At 62.3% G+C, this 13,387-nt stretch overlaps 1 protein-coding gene across 1 annotated transcript; it reads right to left on the reverse strand.

The window, feature by feature from the left end:
- Positions 1 to 59: 59 nt before the first annotated feature.
- On the reverse strand, positions 60 to 7,153 carry SPHK1 (sphingosine kinase 1). Its single transcript, XM_032706587.1, has 5 exons — positions 6,736 to 7,153; positions 2,587 to 2,736; positions 2,208 to 2,302; positions 1,843 to 1,958; positions 60 to 1,319 (listed from the first exon to the last, which is right to left on the reverse strand). Exons 1-5 carry the CDS (start codon positions 7,151 to 7,153, stop codon positions 536 to 538), a joined length of 1,563 nt encoding a protein of 520 aa, XP_032562478.1. The 3' UTR covers positions 60 to 535.
- Between the last annotated feature and the right edge of the window lie 6,234 nt (positions 7,154 to 13,387).

Genomic DNA, 13,387 nt, shown 5'->3' on the forward strand with positions numbered 1-13,387 from the left:
AGATTTTTCTTTTTTTTTTTTTTTTGCAAACGCTAGACATTTATTGCATTTATCACAAGAATAAACTCTGCTTCTAACAGGAAGCTTTGGGTAGAAACATTCTTTAAAAAAAAAGTCGGTTTCCTGTATTAGATCTATTGGTCCTGACCATCCCGGGGGGGTGGCACTGGCTCCGCGGCGGGCGGGGACACGAGCAATGCCACCGTGTGCGTCCGAGCCAGGGAGGGGACGGGGCTGTGCCGGCGCAGCCGCCTGGACCGGGACCTCGTACCAGGATGAAACACGCTGGCGTCTCGCCGGCACCGAGTACCTGATGGGGCTCGTGGCTCATTTTTGGGACAGCGCTGATGGCTGGCCCCGAGGGGGTAAAGCTAAGCGTGGGGGCAAGCGAGGGGACGAGCCCCGCAGCCCCCAAGACCTATTGCTACGGGGGGAGGAGGAGGAGGAGGAGGTTCCTGAGTGGGAGGAAGGCTCTGCCACCCTCGTGCTGGGCCGTGCCGGCAGCTCAGCGCTGCAGGGAGGGCGAGCCCGGAGCTCAGGAGCCGCTGACGACGCGGCAGAGGCGGCCGTGGATCTGGCCCTGCATGGGCTCGCACGCCAGGGCCTCGCCGTCCACCGTCATGATGCCCGCGGCCACCCGCGGCTCCAGGCGGAACGCCCGGACGGGGACGTAGCACAGGTGGGGACAGTTCAAGTCCAGGTGGGTCCCCCTGGACATGGCCAGGAAGAGCTTCAGCAGCGCCACGCGGCTGATGCCGGCCTTCATGTAGAAGAGGTGGATGCAGCCGTCGTGCAGCCGGGCCGCCGGTGCCATCAGCAGGTTGGTGCCCAGGTGGGACTGGTAGATGGCGTAGACCAGGACGAACTCCTCCTCGGGGACCACGGTCCAGTGCGCCGGCACCGGCTGCCCCAGCGGCGCCAGCAGCGAGTCGCTGGGCAGGGAACCGGGCGCGTCCGTCCCCGCCGGCGGCAGGACGTGGCCGGCCTGGCCGTTGGGGACAGGCGTGGAAGGGTCCCTGGGGGCCGGGGAGGTGCCCTGCTCGGGGCCAGCGGGCAGGTAGGACAGGCGGCCCTGGTACACCCGCAGCTTGGCCAGGCACTGCAGGGTGCCCAGGGTGAAGCGGGCGCTGCCCAGCCAGCGGTACTTCTCACTGTCGATGTCCACGTCCGAGATGAAGCCCCAGCCGAAGCCGAGGAAGGAGAAGAAGCGCTTGCCCGAGGCCGTGCTCAGCGAGACCAGGTCCATCTGTGTGTGCAGCCCCTTGCACAGGATGAAGGTGCAATTCGTCAGCAGCTTCTTCTTGGCGACGTGATCGTAGCTGCGAGGGGATGGAGAGGGTGAGTTTGGAGCTCAGGGCCCCTCCTGCTGTCCCAACATCCACCTGCAAACCCTTATTGTCATGGTTGGGACATACCCCAGCTGGGTGACAGAGTCCCTCAGGGACAGCTGCTGGGAGAGGTTTAGCTGGGGGTGGAAAGGATAAACCAGTTCCTGAAAGAGGGTACCAAGTCACGGCAATCCTGATCCTTCCACTCCACAGCAGGATTGGCTGTGCCTGGGGTGGATCCTTTAGGGTAAAGCTTTACCAGAGTCTGAGCCCAGAGAGGAGAAAGGGAGTGTGGGGAGGTGGGTACACAAGGATGCAATCCCATGCTCATGGCTGTTCTATACCAGCCTGTGGGTAGGTGAGGACCCTGACAGGCACCCCTGGACATCCCAGCACCCTCCCCCTGGGCCAGAGCCCTGCATGGCCTTTCTCTTCCCCCACCTGGTGCCAGCACAGCCCTGTGTGCTGGCCAGTGCAGTGCAGACAGCAGGTGCCCCACGGGGCCAGGACTCACCCTGCATAGTAGTTGATGGAGGCGGCCAGGGCATTCCCAGAGCCTCCTGGCAGGATGCACAGTGGCTTCTTCATGGTGTCCTTCCAGTCTGGACGCTCCATGAGCCCGTTCACCACCTGCAGGGATGAAGGAGTTTGTGGCACCCAAGGAATCCAGTGGCCCCTGCCCAGCCGAGGGGAAAAAGAGCTCATGGTGTCCCAGGCCAGGCCAGGACGAAGGCCGTGGCTGCTTTGCTCCAAGCTTGGTGCCATCTCTCCTTTGCCATTCCCTGCCTGCCTTTCTCATACCAGAGGTTGGCTCCTGCCCCAGGCACCCCCCTTCTCCTGGCTCTCTGCCCAGCCCAGACACCCCAAGGTGCCCCTCACCTCGTACAGCAGCCCGTCCCCAGACATGACCACCAGCGTGTCCCACTGAGACAGGTCCTCATCCCGCACCTTCTCGTGCGCGTGGTGGGGTCTTTCTGCAGGGGAAAGTGGAGAGATTCGAGATCACCCTCTGTCTGCCTGCTGCCACCCCCCAGATGGTGACCCCAGCCAGGGGTTCAGGAGGCGAGGCTCTCACCCCTCTTTAGCACAACCAACCCACAGGACCCAGAGCTGTGGTGATGCAGGAGGAACGAGGCCATCGGAGGAGCCCAGGTAAGATCCCAGGGAAGGGAGGAGGAGGAGGAGGAGAAGGAGGAGGAGGAGGAGGAGGAGGAGGAGGAGGAAAGGAGGAGGAGGAGGGAGCTGCTGACAGACTCACCGGTGATGAAGATGGTGGTGGCAATTTCAGCCTCGGCCAGCATGGGCTGCACCACGGCCTGGAAGTCATCGAGGGCACGGCCGGAGCCGCTCTGCGGGTTCAGCAGCACCAGAGCACGGCAGGGCCGGGGCAGCACCCCATAGCTGTCACCTGCAGGGGGGAGAGGGGGCTCAGGGTGCTGGGTCACGGCACTGCCCAGGGAGGGCTTTGCCAAAACCCTGCTGCCCCTCCCTGATCCCTACAAGCTCCCTGTGCAGCATCCCTACCCAGAGGCAATGGGGGGTGAGCAGGGATGGAGGGTCCCTGCTGGGAATGCTGAGGAAGCAGCAGAGATGGGACCTGGGGGCCTGCAGGGGCTCACCTTGAGCTCCCCCACAATCAGCAGGGATGTTTTACACCCAGGATGGGGCCCTGCAGCATCCCAGCCATTCCACAGCAGGAGGACAAGGGCTCCAATTCCCCACATCCCCCCAGTTGGAGAGGGGCCAGGAGACAGCCAGTTGAGCCGGCAGACAGACACTTCTGCCTCCCCTGCTCCCCACGGGGCTCAGGTTTCGCGTGCGAGGGCCTCAGTCAGGCTGTAATTACAAGCCTGGCAGGGGTCTCATTTTTCTGCCCCCCCCTGCGCCGCTTGCTTCCAGCATCACCTTCCCCAAGCCCAGTGGTCCCCATGCAGGGGGACAGGGAGAGCCCACTGAGCTGCCCTGTGAGGGAAGCACAGGGAGGACGAAGAGGGCAGGACCCCCGGGTGCTGCTGGGGCACCCCAAGCCCTGAAGTGAGCAGGGCAGTGCAACTCAGGCTCCCTCAGTGCCTCTGGAAATCCCTGGCTCTGCAGGGTGAAGCCGGTTTTGGGGAGTTTGGGGATGTCCCCACCAGCTCTGGGCCCCCTAAGCCATGGCCCCAGGGGGGTGGGGAGTGCCCACCCCAGCACACGGGCTCTGTGGGACAGCACGAGGGCCGCATCTGCTGACTCAGCAGGAAGAGCTGCTGAGTCAGGACAGCAGAGGCATTTGCCAGCATTGTCCTGGGCTTGGAACCCCCTCTAGGCACTCGAGGGGGCTGGGGGTGTCTGCCTGCCCCTGCCTCATCTGGGGTGATCTGAGCTGTTTGAACACACCAGCTGGGGTTTTAGAGCTAAAACCCCCTCCTGCCACCCACTCTGGGGACGGTGGTGGGGAGAGGTGAGCCTGGGTGATGGAGGTCCCCACATGTCACCTCCCCTGGGTGACACCCAGCATCACATCAGTCATGGCCATGAGCTCCATGTGACTGGAGCATCCCACCTCCTTGCCCATCCCAGCTCTGGGAGCACACAGAGCTCTGCTGATTTCAGTGCCATCAGGATTACTTCCTGCCCCATGGATGGGGGCTGAGGCTGTCACCCTCCAGCACAGCTCCTTGTCCCCTTGCCACCTGTTTGGGACCTGCCACAAGTCCACAGGCAAGATCTGCATGTGAAAGCCCCGTCAGTGGGGCTGAGCCTGGCTCTGGGTGCTGGCTCTGGGCTGGCTCTCCCCGGTCCCTTATCAGCAGGCGCCAGACAAGAGGGGAATGGCTTCCCTCGGGGACAGCAGTGAAGCACCCAAAGCAGAGGCCACTCCAACTCGGGTCAGGGATAACAGGCAGTAACCCCAGGGCTGGGCTTGCCCTGCTCCCTCCCCTCTGGAGCTTCCCTGGCCCTCACAGCCACTAAATCCCCCTCGGCAAACAGAGACGAGCCCCTACGCAGGGGTTTGGGCTCAAACCCCAGCTGTTGAAGGAAGGTGATGGGGGGCTTTTCTCTTTCTTTCTCCCCCTCCAACCTTGGAAGATGCAGAATAAGAGCAGGAGGTGCCAACCTTGGAAGATGCAGAATAAGAGCAGGAGGCACTTCAAGAACATAAATGCAGTTTTTAACTGCCCCCACTGTTAACCAGGCACATCATTTCTGACACACACATGGAGCTGCAGTCAGGTCTTGCCTGAAAATCCTGCCTGGACCTGTGGCTGTTGCCCCGTGGCCACCTCTGGGCAGTGGGGTATGGCTGGGACCACAAGGACCCAATCCTTGCCTGGAGGGCACAGAAGGATGCCATGACTCCATCAAAAGGGGCAAACTGCTGGTATCAGGGTGTGAATAGCGACGGGATGTGATCCCAGTGAGGGAGCAGTGATACCAGCAGCACCAGGCTCAGCCCCACGGCGGGACTGGAAGGTGCTGGGTCAGAGCTGGAGCCCAGCAGCGGCGATGCTCGGAGGGAACACAGCTTTCAGAGCATCCCTTCCCATTGCGCAACTCCGGCCAGTCCCTGGCATCCCAGCAAGGCTGAGCCACTTCCCGGCACACTGCGGTCGCTTTCAGCCTCAAATGCTGAGCAGAGCAGACACTGAGTCAGCAGGAGGAAGGGGCTCTGGCTGCTGGCAGTCCACAAACTCTGCTCCAGTCCCTCTGCCCACATCCCCCCATGTCACATGGGACCATGCTGCCACAGCCCCGCCGTCTGCAGCCCCAGCCACTCCACTGCGTCCCTGCATCCTTCTAGAAACTCTCTGGGCATAAGGAACAAGTGTGCCAGCCTGGTATAAGGCTGGGACTGAGCTCCCTGGGGCTGGATTTCCCTGTTAGGACACAAGCCTGGTGGCAGTTTCTTCCCTCCCAGATGGCTGCAGTTTGGGACACATCCCTGCCCTCCACGGGCAGCCCCAGCTTTGGGGTTTATCAACTGCAGAGAGACTTTTTGTTTATCCCTTGGGGTGAAATAAGAAGGGCGAAGCTTCATCCTTGCTGCAGCATTCCGCAGGGCTTTTATCCCACAGGATGCCAGAGCTGAGATGACACCAGGACAGGATCACTAGTGGCTCCCAGGTCCCCTCTGGGTGGGGACAGGGTGGCAGGATTGCTCTGCACGGACTCGCAGGCAGCCTCCCCAGCACGGCCTTATCTGCCCGCACAGGCCTCCCCGCCGGCACGTGCGAGCGCAGGGTGTGGGCGAGGGGCACTTTTAGCCCTGTCCCAAAACTGTGGGAGGAGGTTTGCAAATCCTGCCGGCCCTCAGTGAGAAAAATAACTGTAAAATTCCGCACCGCCTTCTCCCGTCCTCCTTCCTCAGGCTCCCCCGGGGCCCCCGCCTGCCACGAGCTGCCTCCTGCCCCAGCACCCTCGCACCGCCTGCTCATAGGGCGAGGGTTGGAAAGCGCTCCGAGACTTCCAGCTGCAGAGTTCAGTCTGGATACAGAGCTGGGGAACTGGTTTTGCCCTCACCCCATTCCACCTGATTTTTTTTTTTTTTTTTGTTATTGTTGTTATTCTTAAGGAAGAGGAGCAGAAAGTTGTTTTGTAGCTGCAGGTCACGTAAAAAAAAAAGCTGCATTTTAAAATCCGAGCAGGGAAGAGCTGGGCTAAATGTGATTTGACAGGATCCCTCTAACCGCATGCCTCTTAATTTCCAAGTCTGATCAGAGCGACTGGACAGCCAAATAAATGAAGTAGTGCATATAATTGAATCTCTGCTCAGATGTTCAACTATCTGCCAGCACGCCCTGCCCTGCCTGCGGGAGCTGGGGGACACGGCCCCCGAGCCGGACCCTCCCCTTCCAGACAGTGGCAACTCCCGGGGGAAGAGGGATCAGAAATCCAGACCCCTCCGGGCTGCCCTGGGATCCCGCTGGGCCCCGGGGGGTCCCGGGGAGCGTTTGCCTGTCCCCAAATCCCAAGTGATGGATGGGACCTGCTGGGGACAGGGGACAGTGCCTGGCTCCCGTCCTGCCTGCGTCAGCAATGATTACTTTTTTTCCTTGGATCATGCTGCCCTTTGGAGCTTTGGAGTTATCGAACGGGAGCGATGGAGGGGGGGTGTTTGCGTGCAAAGGGCCCCTGTGGTGCGACCACGTCCCTGGTGCCCCTTGAAACTGAGGGTGAAAGGGGAGAGACCCCCACCCCCGGCGCGGGGGGATGTCCCCGTCCCCTCCAAGCTCGGGGCGGGGGGGGGCCCGGGTGACCCCGTGTGTGTCCCCCCGTGGAACCCGACACCGCGCAGCGCTCCCGGCTCGGCAGCAGCCGTCCCGCGTGGGGCCGGGCGGCGGAGCGGCCCCGACCCCCGCACAGCCCCGACGGGGCGAGCCCCGGGGGCGCGGGGAGGGGGTCCCAGGGGGGTCGGCTCGGCACTCACCGTCCTGCGCGGGCACGGCGGGCACGGCGAGCTCTCGGATGCGGCGGCTCCAGGCCTGGGCGATGCGCAGGTTGCCCTCGGCGTCGGGCCCCCGGGAGACGCGGAAGGTCCGCTCCAGGCGCTGGCGGGCGGGCGGCCCCCAGCGCGGCCCCCGCAGCGGGTAACACACGAGCGAGAAGCAGGCGGCGGCCGCGGCCGCGGGGAAGGCGGCCGAGCCCACGCAGTCGGCCAGGCGGAGCGCGGCGTCGGGACCGGCCGAGCAGCCCGGGGAGCCGCCGGGGCGCCGCACCTGCAGCTCCCGGGCCGTCAGCGACAGCGAGCAGGCGGCGGCACCGGGGGCCGGCCCCGCGCCGAAGATGCCTTGGAGGAGCACCGGGCCCCCACCGGGCTCCGGGGGAGCGCGGCGGCCGGCGGCCATCGGCGGAGCGGGTGCGGAGCGGAGCGGGAGGCACCGGGGAGCGCCGCCCGCCGCCGCTCGCTGCTGACGCCCGGCGATGGCAGGCGGGGCGGCCCCATTCATAAAAATTTAACCCACCCACCCCCCCGGCCACCCCTTCCCCCGCCGGGGGAGGGGGCCCGTCCCGGGGCTGCTCCGGCACCCCCCGCGCCCCCCCGGCAGCTGCCTCAGTTTCCCCAAGCGCCTCCCCGCGCTCCGGGCAGGGCTCCGGGGGGAACCGGCTCTGCAGACGGGCGGGGGCAAAGCGACGCCGCGGGTTTGCCGCGGGTGGTTCTGCGCTGCCGGGGCGGGTGTCTGGCGTGGGTGCTTCCGCGGGTACTGGGGCGGGCAGGGAACCGGCCCACGGTCACGCCGGGAGAGCATCGGCAAAGCGGCGCCGGGCAGCCACCCCAGCCCCGGTTCCTGCACATCACTCCTAGCCAGGCACAGATGGGCGCTGGCAGAGGTCCCTCGAGCCCCCACGCTGGGCTGAACGGCGTTCGACACCATTTCTGCATCTCTCCAATTGGCACAGGGAGAGAGGAGCAGAGTGGGGGCCTGGAGAAATCGAGGCACGGCAAGGGCTGAGGACAGCGGGCAGCCGGCGCGGGACACCTCCAGGAGGGAGGATGGAGTGGAACAATGTCCTGCCTGTGACTGGTGGCTCGCCATCAGGTATCCGTGAGGGTTGGAGGGTGCCATGGCCACGGAGCCCCGTGGAGGGAGGTGAGCTGTGCTTTGAACCCCACCTGGGGGCACAGAGCGCTGGAGACAGAGCCTAGGGGACCTTTCTGGAGGGTGCCAGCATGGCTGCGATCTGCTCCGTGCCCGGTGGCAGCTGGCAAAAATCACTTACAGCAGCTTTTACCGGCGACAGAACTGACCTCACCCTCCCAAGGGATTGTCGGGCTCCAGGGGGTCTGGCCCAGCCCAACAAGGATTATTTTTTTGCCAACCAATTCCCCGTGGATGCAGCTCTGCCCTAACCTTGAGCTTGCACCTCAGGGGGGCATCGCTCTTCACACTTAGGGCAGTTTAATTAGCAGAAAGCCCTCAGCCCTCTGTCCCTGCTTATACCCGCTGGAACTGGCCAAAACATTGCAGGGAGGGCATGGGATGATCAGCTGGACAGATAATGCTGTTGAATCTTGTTTTCCCAGAGTGACCTAAGAGGAGAGTCCAGGTGCCATGCTTTGGAGCACTGCGCTTTCCAGAAAGACTTCTCTGGGTTCTTTGGGTACAAAGGGATGCTCAGAGGGGCAGATGGGGCAAAACCTGCTCCCAGCCCTGATGCTTTTGGCTCTGGAACTGCAGCACTCGCAGCTGATTCTGGGTGAGATTCAGGCATGGCCACTTTCCTGGCCTCTGCCATGACATAGTCCAGCGTTTGTAAACAGCCCTGAGGTTCCTCAGCAAGGTGTCATGGGAGGAAATAGCTGGATGCCGGAGAGTGCAGCGTCCTGACCTGCCCCTCACCCTTCTTGGTGACTAACCCGCTCCCAATTTCCGCTCAGGAAGGCACGAGTCACTTGGGAGGATGTGGGAGCAGCTGTCACACTGCTCCTGGCAGGTGCCACGGGGAGATGAGGCTGCTTTGGGCTCTGTCCTCACCGCACTACATCCGTCCACGGCCCCATGTGGCAGGAATCCCCCTTTGCCCTGGCTGCCTGCTCTTGGAATAGGAGCGGAATGCCCATCCAGGCTCTGCTGTGGGCAAAGGGGCTGAGAGTGGCTTTATCATGAGGTGTCGAGGATGGCAAAGGGCGCAGGAAGGGTTAGGGAAGGGCTGCCCACGGCAGGGATGCCAAGGGCAGGGAAATGAGGGGACTGCAGCCAGGTTTTTCTCAGTGGGGCATGGGACCAGCATAAACTCAGCCTCTGTGATGGCAGGGGACACCCAGGCACAGCTTATTCATCTTAGTGCTGGTCTGTGGGGACTTCACACGAGCCCATCCCGATGCTGTGCCACTCTTGGACACCCACTCCATGCCATGGCCAGCCCTGTGGCCACCATCAGCCCCATGCAGGTCACTTTGCTCCCTGCAGCCACAGGCTGATCTGACCCTGTCCTGCATGGACACCACTTGTTTGCCTTCGGATGCGCTGTCTAACATGGAAGTGGGATCGGCTCCTTCCCCGCTTAGTGCTGGTAACCAGTTGGGGGCTGTCGTAATTATGGGAACCTTAACGAGCTCCCTCGACCCCAACATCAGCCCGAGGAGTGCTCAGCAGCCGGGGCTCCCGTGCCATGGGCAGGTGTCTGCCAGTCAGGTTTGTCCTGATCGGCTCCATTCCCGCCCGGGTGGCGGCACAGGCCGTGTGAGTGGGCGGGAGCGCCGGGATATGCCGTGGGGATGCAGCACGGAGCGTGGGGATGCAGCACAGAGCCGGAGCCAGCGGAGACAGCCGGTGGAGAATCCCCCCACCTCCTTCCTCATCGCCCACGGAGCAGCGTGCCCAGCCCAGCCGTGACCGCTGAGATCACTGGGAGGGCCTGTGGGGTATCCCAGGCCCCACAGACATCATCTGGGAGAGGAGGCTTGTGTGTTTGAAGCACCGTGGCTCTGGCTTGCTGGAGAAGGTGGCGGATGCTCTGAGTCTGGGGATACTGAGGCAGAAGCAGCAGACAAGGTTTGTCTTGAGTTGTGCAAGAAGCCAAGGGTTAAATATGGCAATTAACCCTCCCCAGGCTCCTCTGCTTTTGCCTCCAGCTGCTAGAGGAGCTAGACCCCACAGGGAGCTTATGCTGGGGGGAGAAAGCACAGAGGCTGGGGCTTTCCAACCCTGCTGTAACCCTTCGTGCCCCCCGCTGATGGATCCCAGGAGCTGCAGCACGGACCTGGAGCAGTCGGTGTCAGGGCAGGCCTGGATTTTGGGATCCCACTGCCCTCATCGCAGCCCCGGAGGAGTTGTGCAGAGGACATGGCTCTGCTGCAAGATGAGCTGCAGCGTTTCCCTTCGAGACACGCAGCTCCTCCAGATCCCTGCCTGCTCTGCCACATCTGCCGGCAGCCGCCCAGGGACGGGAACGGGAGGGGGATGCACTCATCCCGGATCCATCCCTTTTAGCATCGTTCCCACCGCTGAAGGTACACGTCTCAAGGTGGAGCCATAAATAGCGCGGCTCGGCGCTGCATCGCGGCTGGCAGGGCTGCAGGCTTGGCAGGGGGACAGGCACCGACTGCAGCAGTGGGAACTTTCCAGGCAGCGCCTGCAGGAGCGGCCGGTGCGGACACGGAGCCGTTTCTGTGCAGAGCCAGCCCAGGCACTGCGGCTCAGGCCCTCTGACCCTGGGGTTGGTGCTGACACAGGGGACCAGCATGGAGCAGGAGGGGACAGAACTAACAGAGGTATCTCCCGCAGGAGGGTGACTGGGATCACATCCCACCCGAGCTGGGACACAGGTCTGGGCTCTGCTGATTTGCTGTAGAACTTGGGCAAGCGGCTGCACCCTCTCCCTGCCTCCATGACCCAGGAGCAGCAGGTATCCCCCACAATCCAGCTTCACTCAGGGCCCAAGGCTTGGCCCTGGAGGATTCCCAGTCTCCAAGGAGCTGGGGGTTTTCTGGCAGCTCCTACATCTCAGCAAGGCTCTGCAACCTGCTGGGCGGCTGCTCCCCAGCCCTGACCCTTCGCCAAGCTCTCCACAGCTGCCGGCACAGCCCAGGACCACAGGGCTCACCGGGAAGCCTGAACAATGCCGACGAGCTGAGATCATTCCTCCCAGCTGATTATTTGCTCAAAAATATTTCTGAGCTCAGGCCTCCTCGGGGAAAACACTCCCAAACACCCGGCAAAAAGCTGCTGAGTCTGGAGGAACCACACACCCCGCTCACTCAGCCGAGACGCCCCCCCCTCCGATGACAAGCCCTGGCGTCAGAGGGATTGAGGCCAAAGTCGGCGTTTTGATCTCCCCCTCAGCTGGGGGAAGCCAAATTTCAGGCCCTTGCTGGGCTTTCACCACTTCCCCGTAGCGGTTTCCTGCCATGATGGGAGTGCAGGAATTTTTGAGAGGTGAGTCAGAGGCTGCCGATGAGAACCACCTGGCTGGGGCTGGCCTGGGAGGCTTGATCCCCATCCAGGGGTGATCCCTGCTGTGAGGCTGGATGCCTGCGGGCAGCATTCCCAGCGTGGAATTACTTATGAGGGGCAGAGCATCCCACCGCAGCCCCCAACTTCTGGCCTGGGAAAGAAGGAGAGGGATTTGCCGCCTCAGTTCCCACGGCTCCTCTTTCCTTGCCAGGCACGCTCCGGCCACCCCACCCGGGCTCCAGGGAGAAACTTGGTTAAGAATAAAGAGCAAAACCTCATCCGGCTCTGCAGGAAACTGCCTGCACTGGCCGTCCCACCCCACGGAACTGCCCCAGAGCAGCGCCGAGGCCTGGCTGTCCCTGGGGAGCAATGCAGGACTTGGCAGAGCTGAGGAACTGCCCTCCCTGGTTGCTGAAATTCAACATATGAACCGAGTTCCTGGTAAAGGAACCTCCCAGGTTTTCCCTGCTGGGCTATTAAAGCTCCATGACCCCCTGCCCACTCTCCCCCTCCAGCATTGCTCAAACCCCTCTGTGCAGAGAATAACTGCGTGGTGTCCAGAGAGTGAGACTGAGCCGGGATAAGCCTTTGGAAAGGAGCTAAACCTGCTCAAAGCCGGCGCTGTTCCCTGACCCGCCCTCCTAATCCTGCCCAGCTCATAATGGAATAATAAAGGGCTGCACAGCCTCGCTCTCCACCGCGCTGTGGGGGAGGTTCCTGCTGCCTCTGTACATGCCAGGAGCTGGGATATTAATTACTCCCTAAGTAAACAGAATTGCTCCTTTCTTCTCCTTTGCCTGGCTGTAAAACCGAGCGTGACCTTCAGCCCGCAGAGAAATCAGAGTCGTTCCCTTTTCCAGGAGAAAGGCTGGTTGTGGCAGTGATAACAGCGTGATCTCTGCCCGCCACCCTTCCCCGGGCTCCTCGGGGGCTGATCCCAACCCTGCTCTTCCAACAGCCATCCTGGTGGGACCTCCAGGCTGCTGGGCCTTCCCCCCGCAGGGATAAAGCTGCTGATTCACCGAGGGGGAATCTCAGGAACACAGGGCGGGATGATTTTGGGGCACCAAGCCCCTCCAAGGTGTGTCTTGCTGTGCTGGGGGCTGCCCTGCAGCAGAACAAATAAACTTGTTGCATCTCAGCCTCAGCAGCTGGGAAAGAGCACAGGGAAGTGACAATGCCAGCGGGATCCACCCCCAATGGCCAGGATGGCTCTGAGCACCCCACAGGGCAGCAGGAATGAGGGCAGGAGGAGGGTGCTCGGGGACCTGGAGGGCAAAGCAGAGGCTGAGGGCACTCAGAGGCCACAGCATCATCCCTGAGCTGAGGCTGCCGAGGGAGGATCCAGCTGGGAAGGGGTTAAACAGCCCTTCCTTCTCCACACACCTGATTCCAGGCAGCCAGGAGGGAAGGGCTTTAAAAGAGAAGGGCAGGAGGAGGTTTTTGGGGGGTTGTGTGTTTTGTAGAGGTGGTGCCAGGGTTCCTTCCCACCCTTGTTTCCTCCTGTTTGGGTGTCCCTGCAGGAGAATGCCCCTACTCCCCTGGGGGGCTGCCATTTCTCAGGTGGGTGCAGGAGGGAAGCAGCCCACTTGTTACCTCACAAAAACAGTTCTGGTTCCCCCCAGATTTTTTTCCTTGGCTCCTTTTGAAGGACAAAGCCAGCCACCCGTGAGGAGGTTGGGGCTGTGGTGAGGGTGCTGTGACTGTTGTGAGCAGCTGCTGCTAACACACCTCTGTGTGTGGGGATGGGGGGAAACCTGGCCTGGGGTGCCCCTGGGGGGGGATCTGGGGTGCCTGGCAAATGGATGGTGCAGATTCATCCCAGGATTATTCCAGCCTGAAGGCCCGATCAGAACCCCACGCCTGGCTGTGCTGCCTCCTCGGAATGAACTCAGGCAGCTGATGCTGTCAGCTCTTGCCTTGTCTTGGGGACAAGCTGGGATGTGGGAGTCGAGCTGGAATAGCCCCTGCTCTGCCCAGGCATGAAGGACCCGCAGGGGACACAGGAGGAGGGAGATGTGGGGAGAGAAACACCACAGGGACAGGTGACATGTCACCAGATGTGGTGAAGGGAGATGAAACTTTCCATCCTGGTGCTTGGGCGGCACAATGGTGCCATATGGAGGGGACGCAGGCAATTCCACCTCGTTTGCACGGAGGACACAGGAGAGGGACAACCTTTAA

The sequence above is a fragment of the Chiroxiphia lanceolata genome, chromosome 19 (assembly GCF_009829145.1).
Source record: "Chiroxiphia lanceolata isolate bChiLan1 chromosome 19, bChiLan1.pri, whole genome shotgun sequence".
Lineage (NCBI taxonomy): Eukaryota > Metazoa > Chordata > Aves > Passeriformes > Pipridae > Chiroxiphia > Chiroxiphia lanceolata.

Excerpts from the sequence above, each read along its gene's own strand:
- SPHK1 (XM_032706587.1), bottom strand. The coding sequence starts at position 7,153 with ATGGCCGCCGGCCGCCGCGCTCCCCCGGAGCCCGGTGGGGGCCCGGTG. Across the intron at positions 2,737-6,735 it reads CGCCGTGCCCGCGCAGGACG|GTGACAGCTATGGGGTGCTG; the intron begins GTGAGTGCCGAG and ends TCCCCCCTGCAG. Across the intron at positions 2,303-2,586 it reads CACCACCATCTTCATCACCG|AAAGACCCCACCACGCGCAC; the intron begins GTGAGTCTGTCA and ends TTTCCCCTGCAG.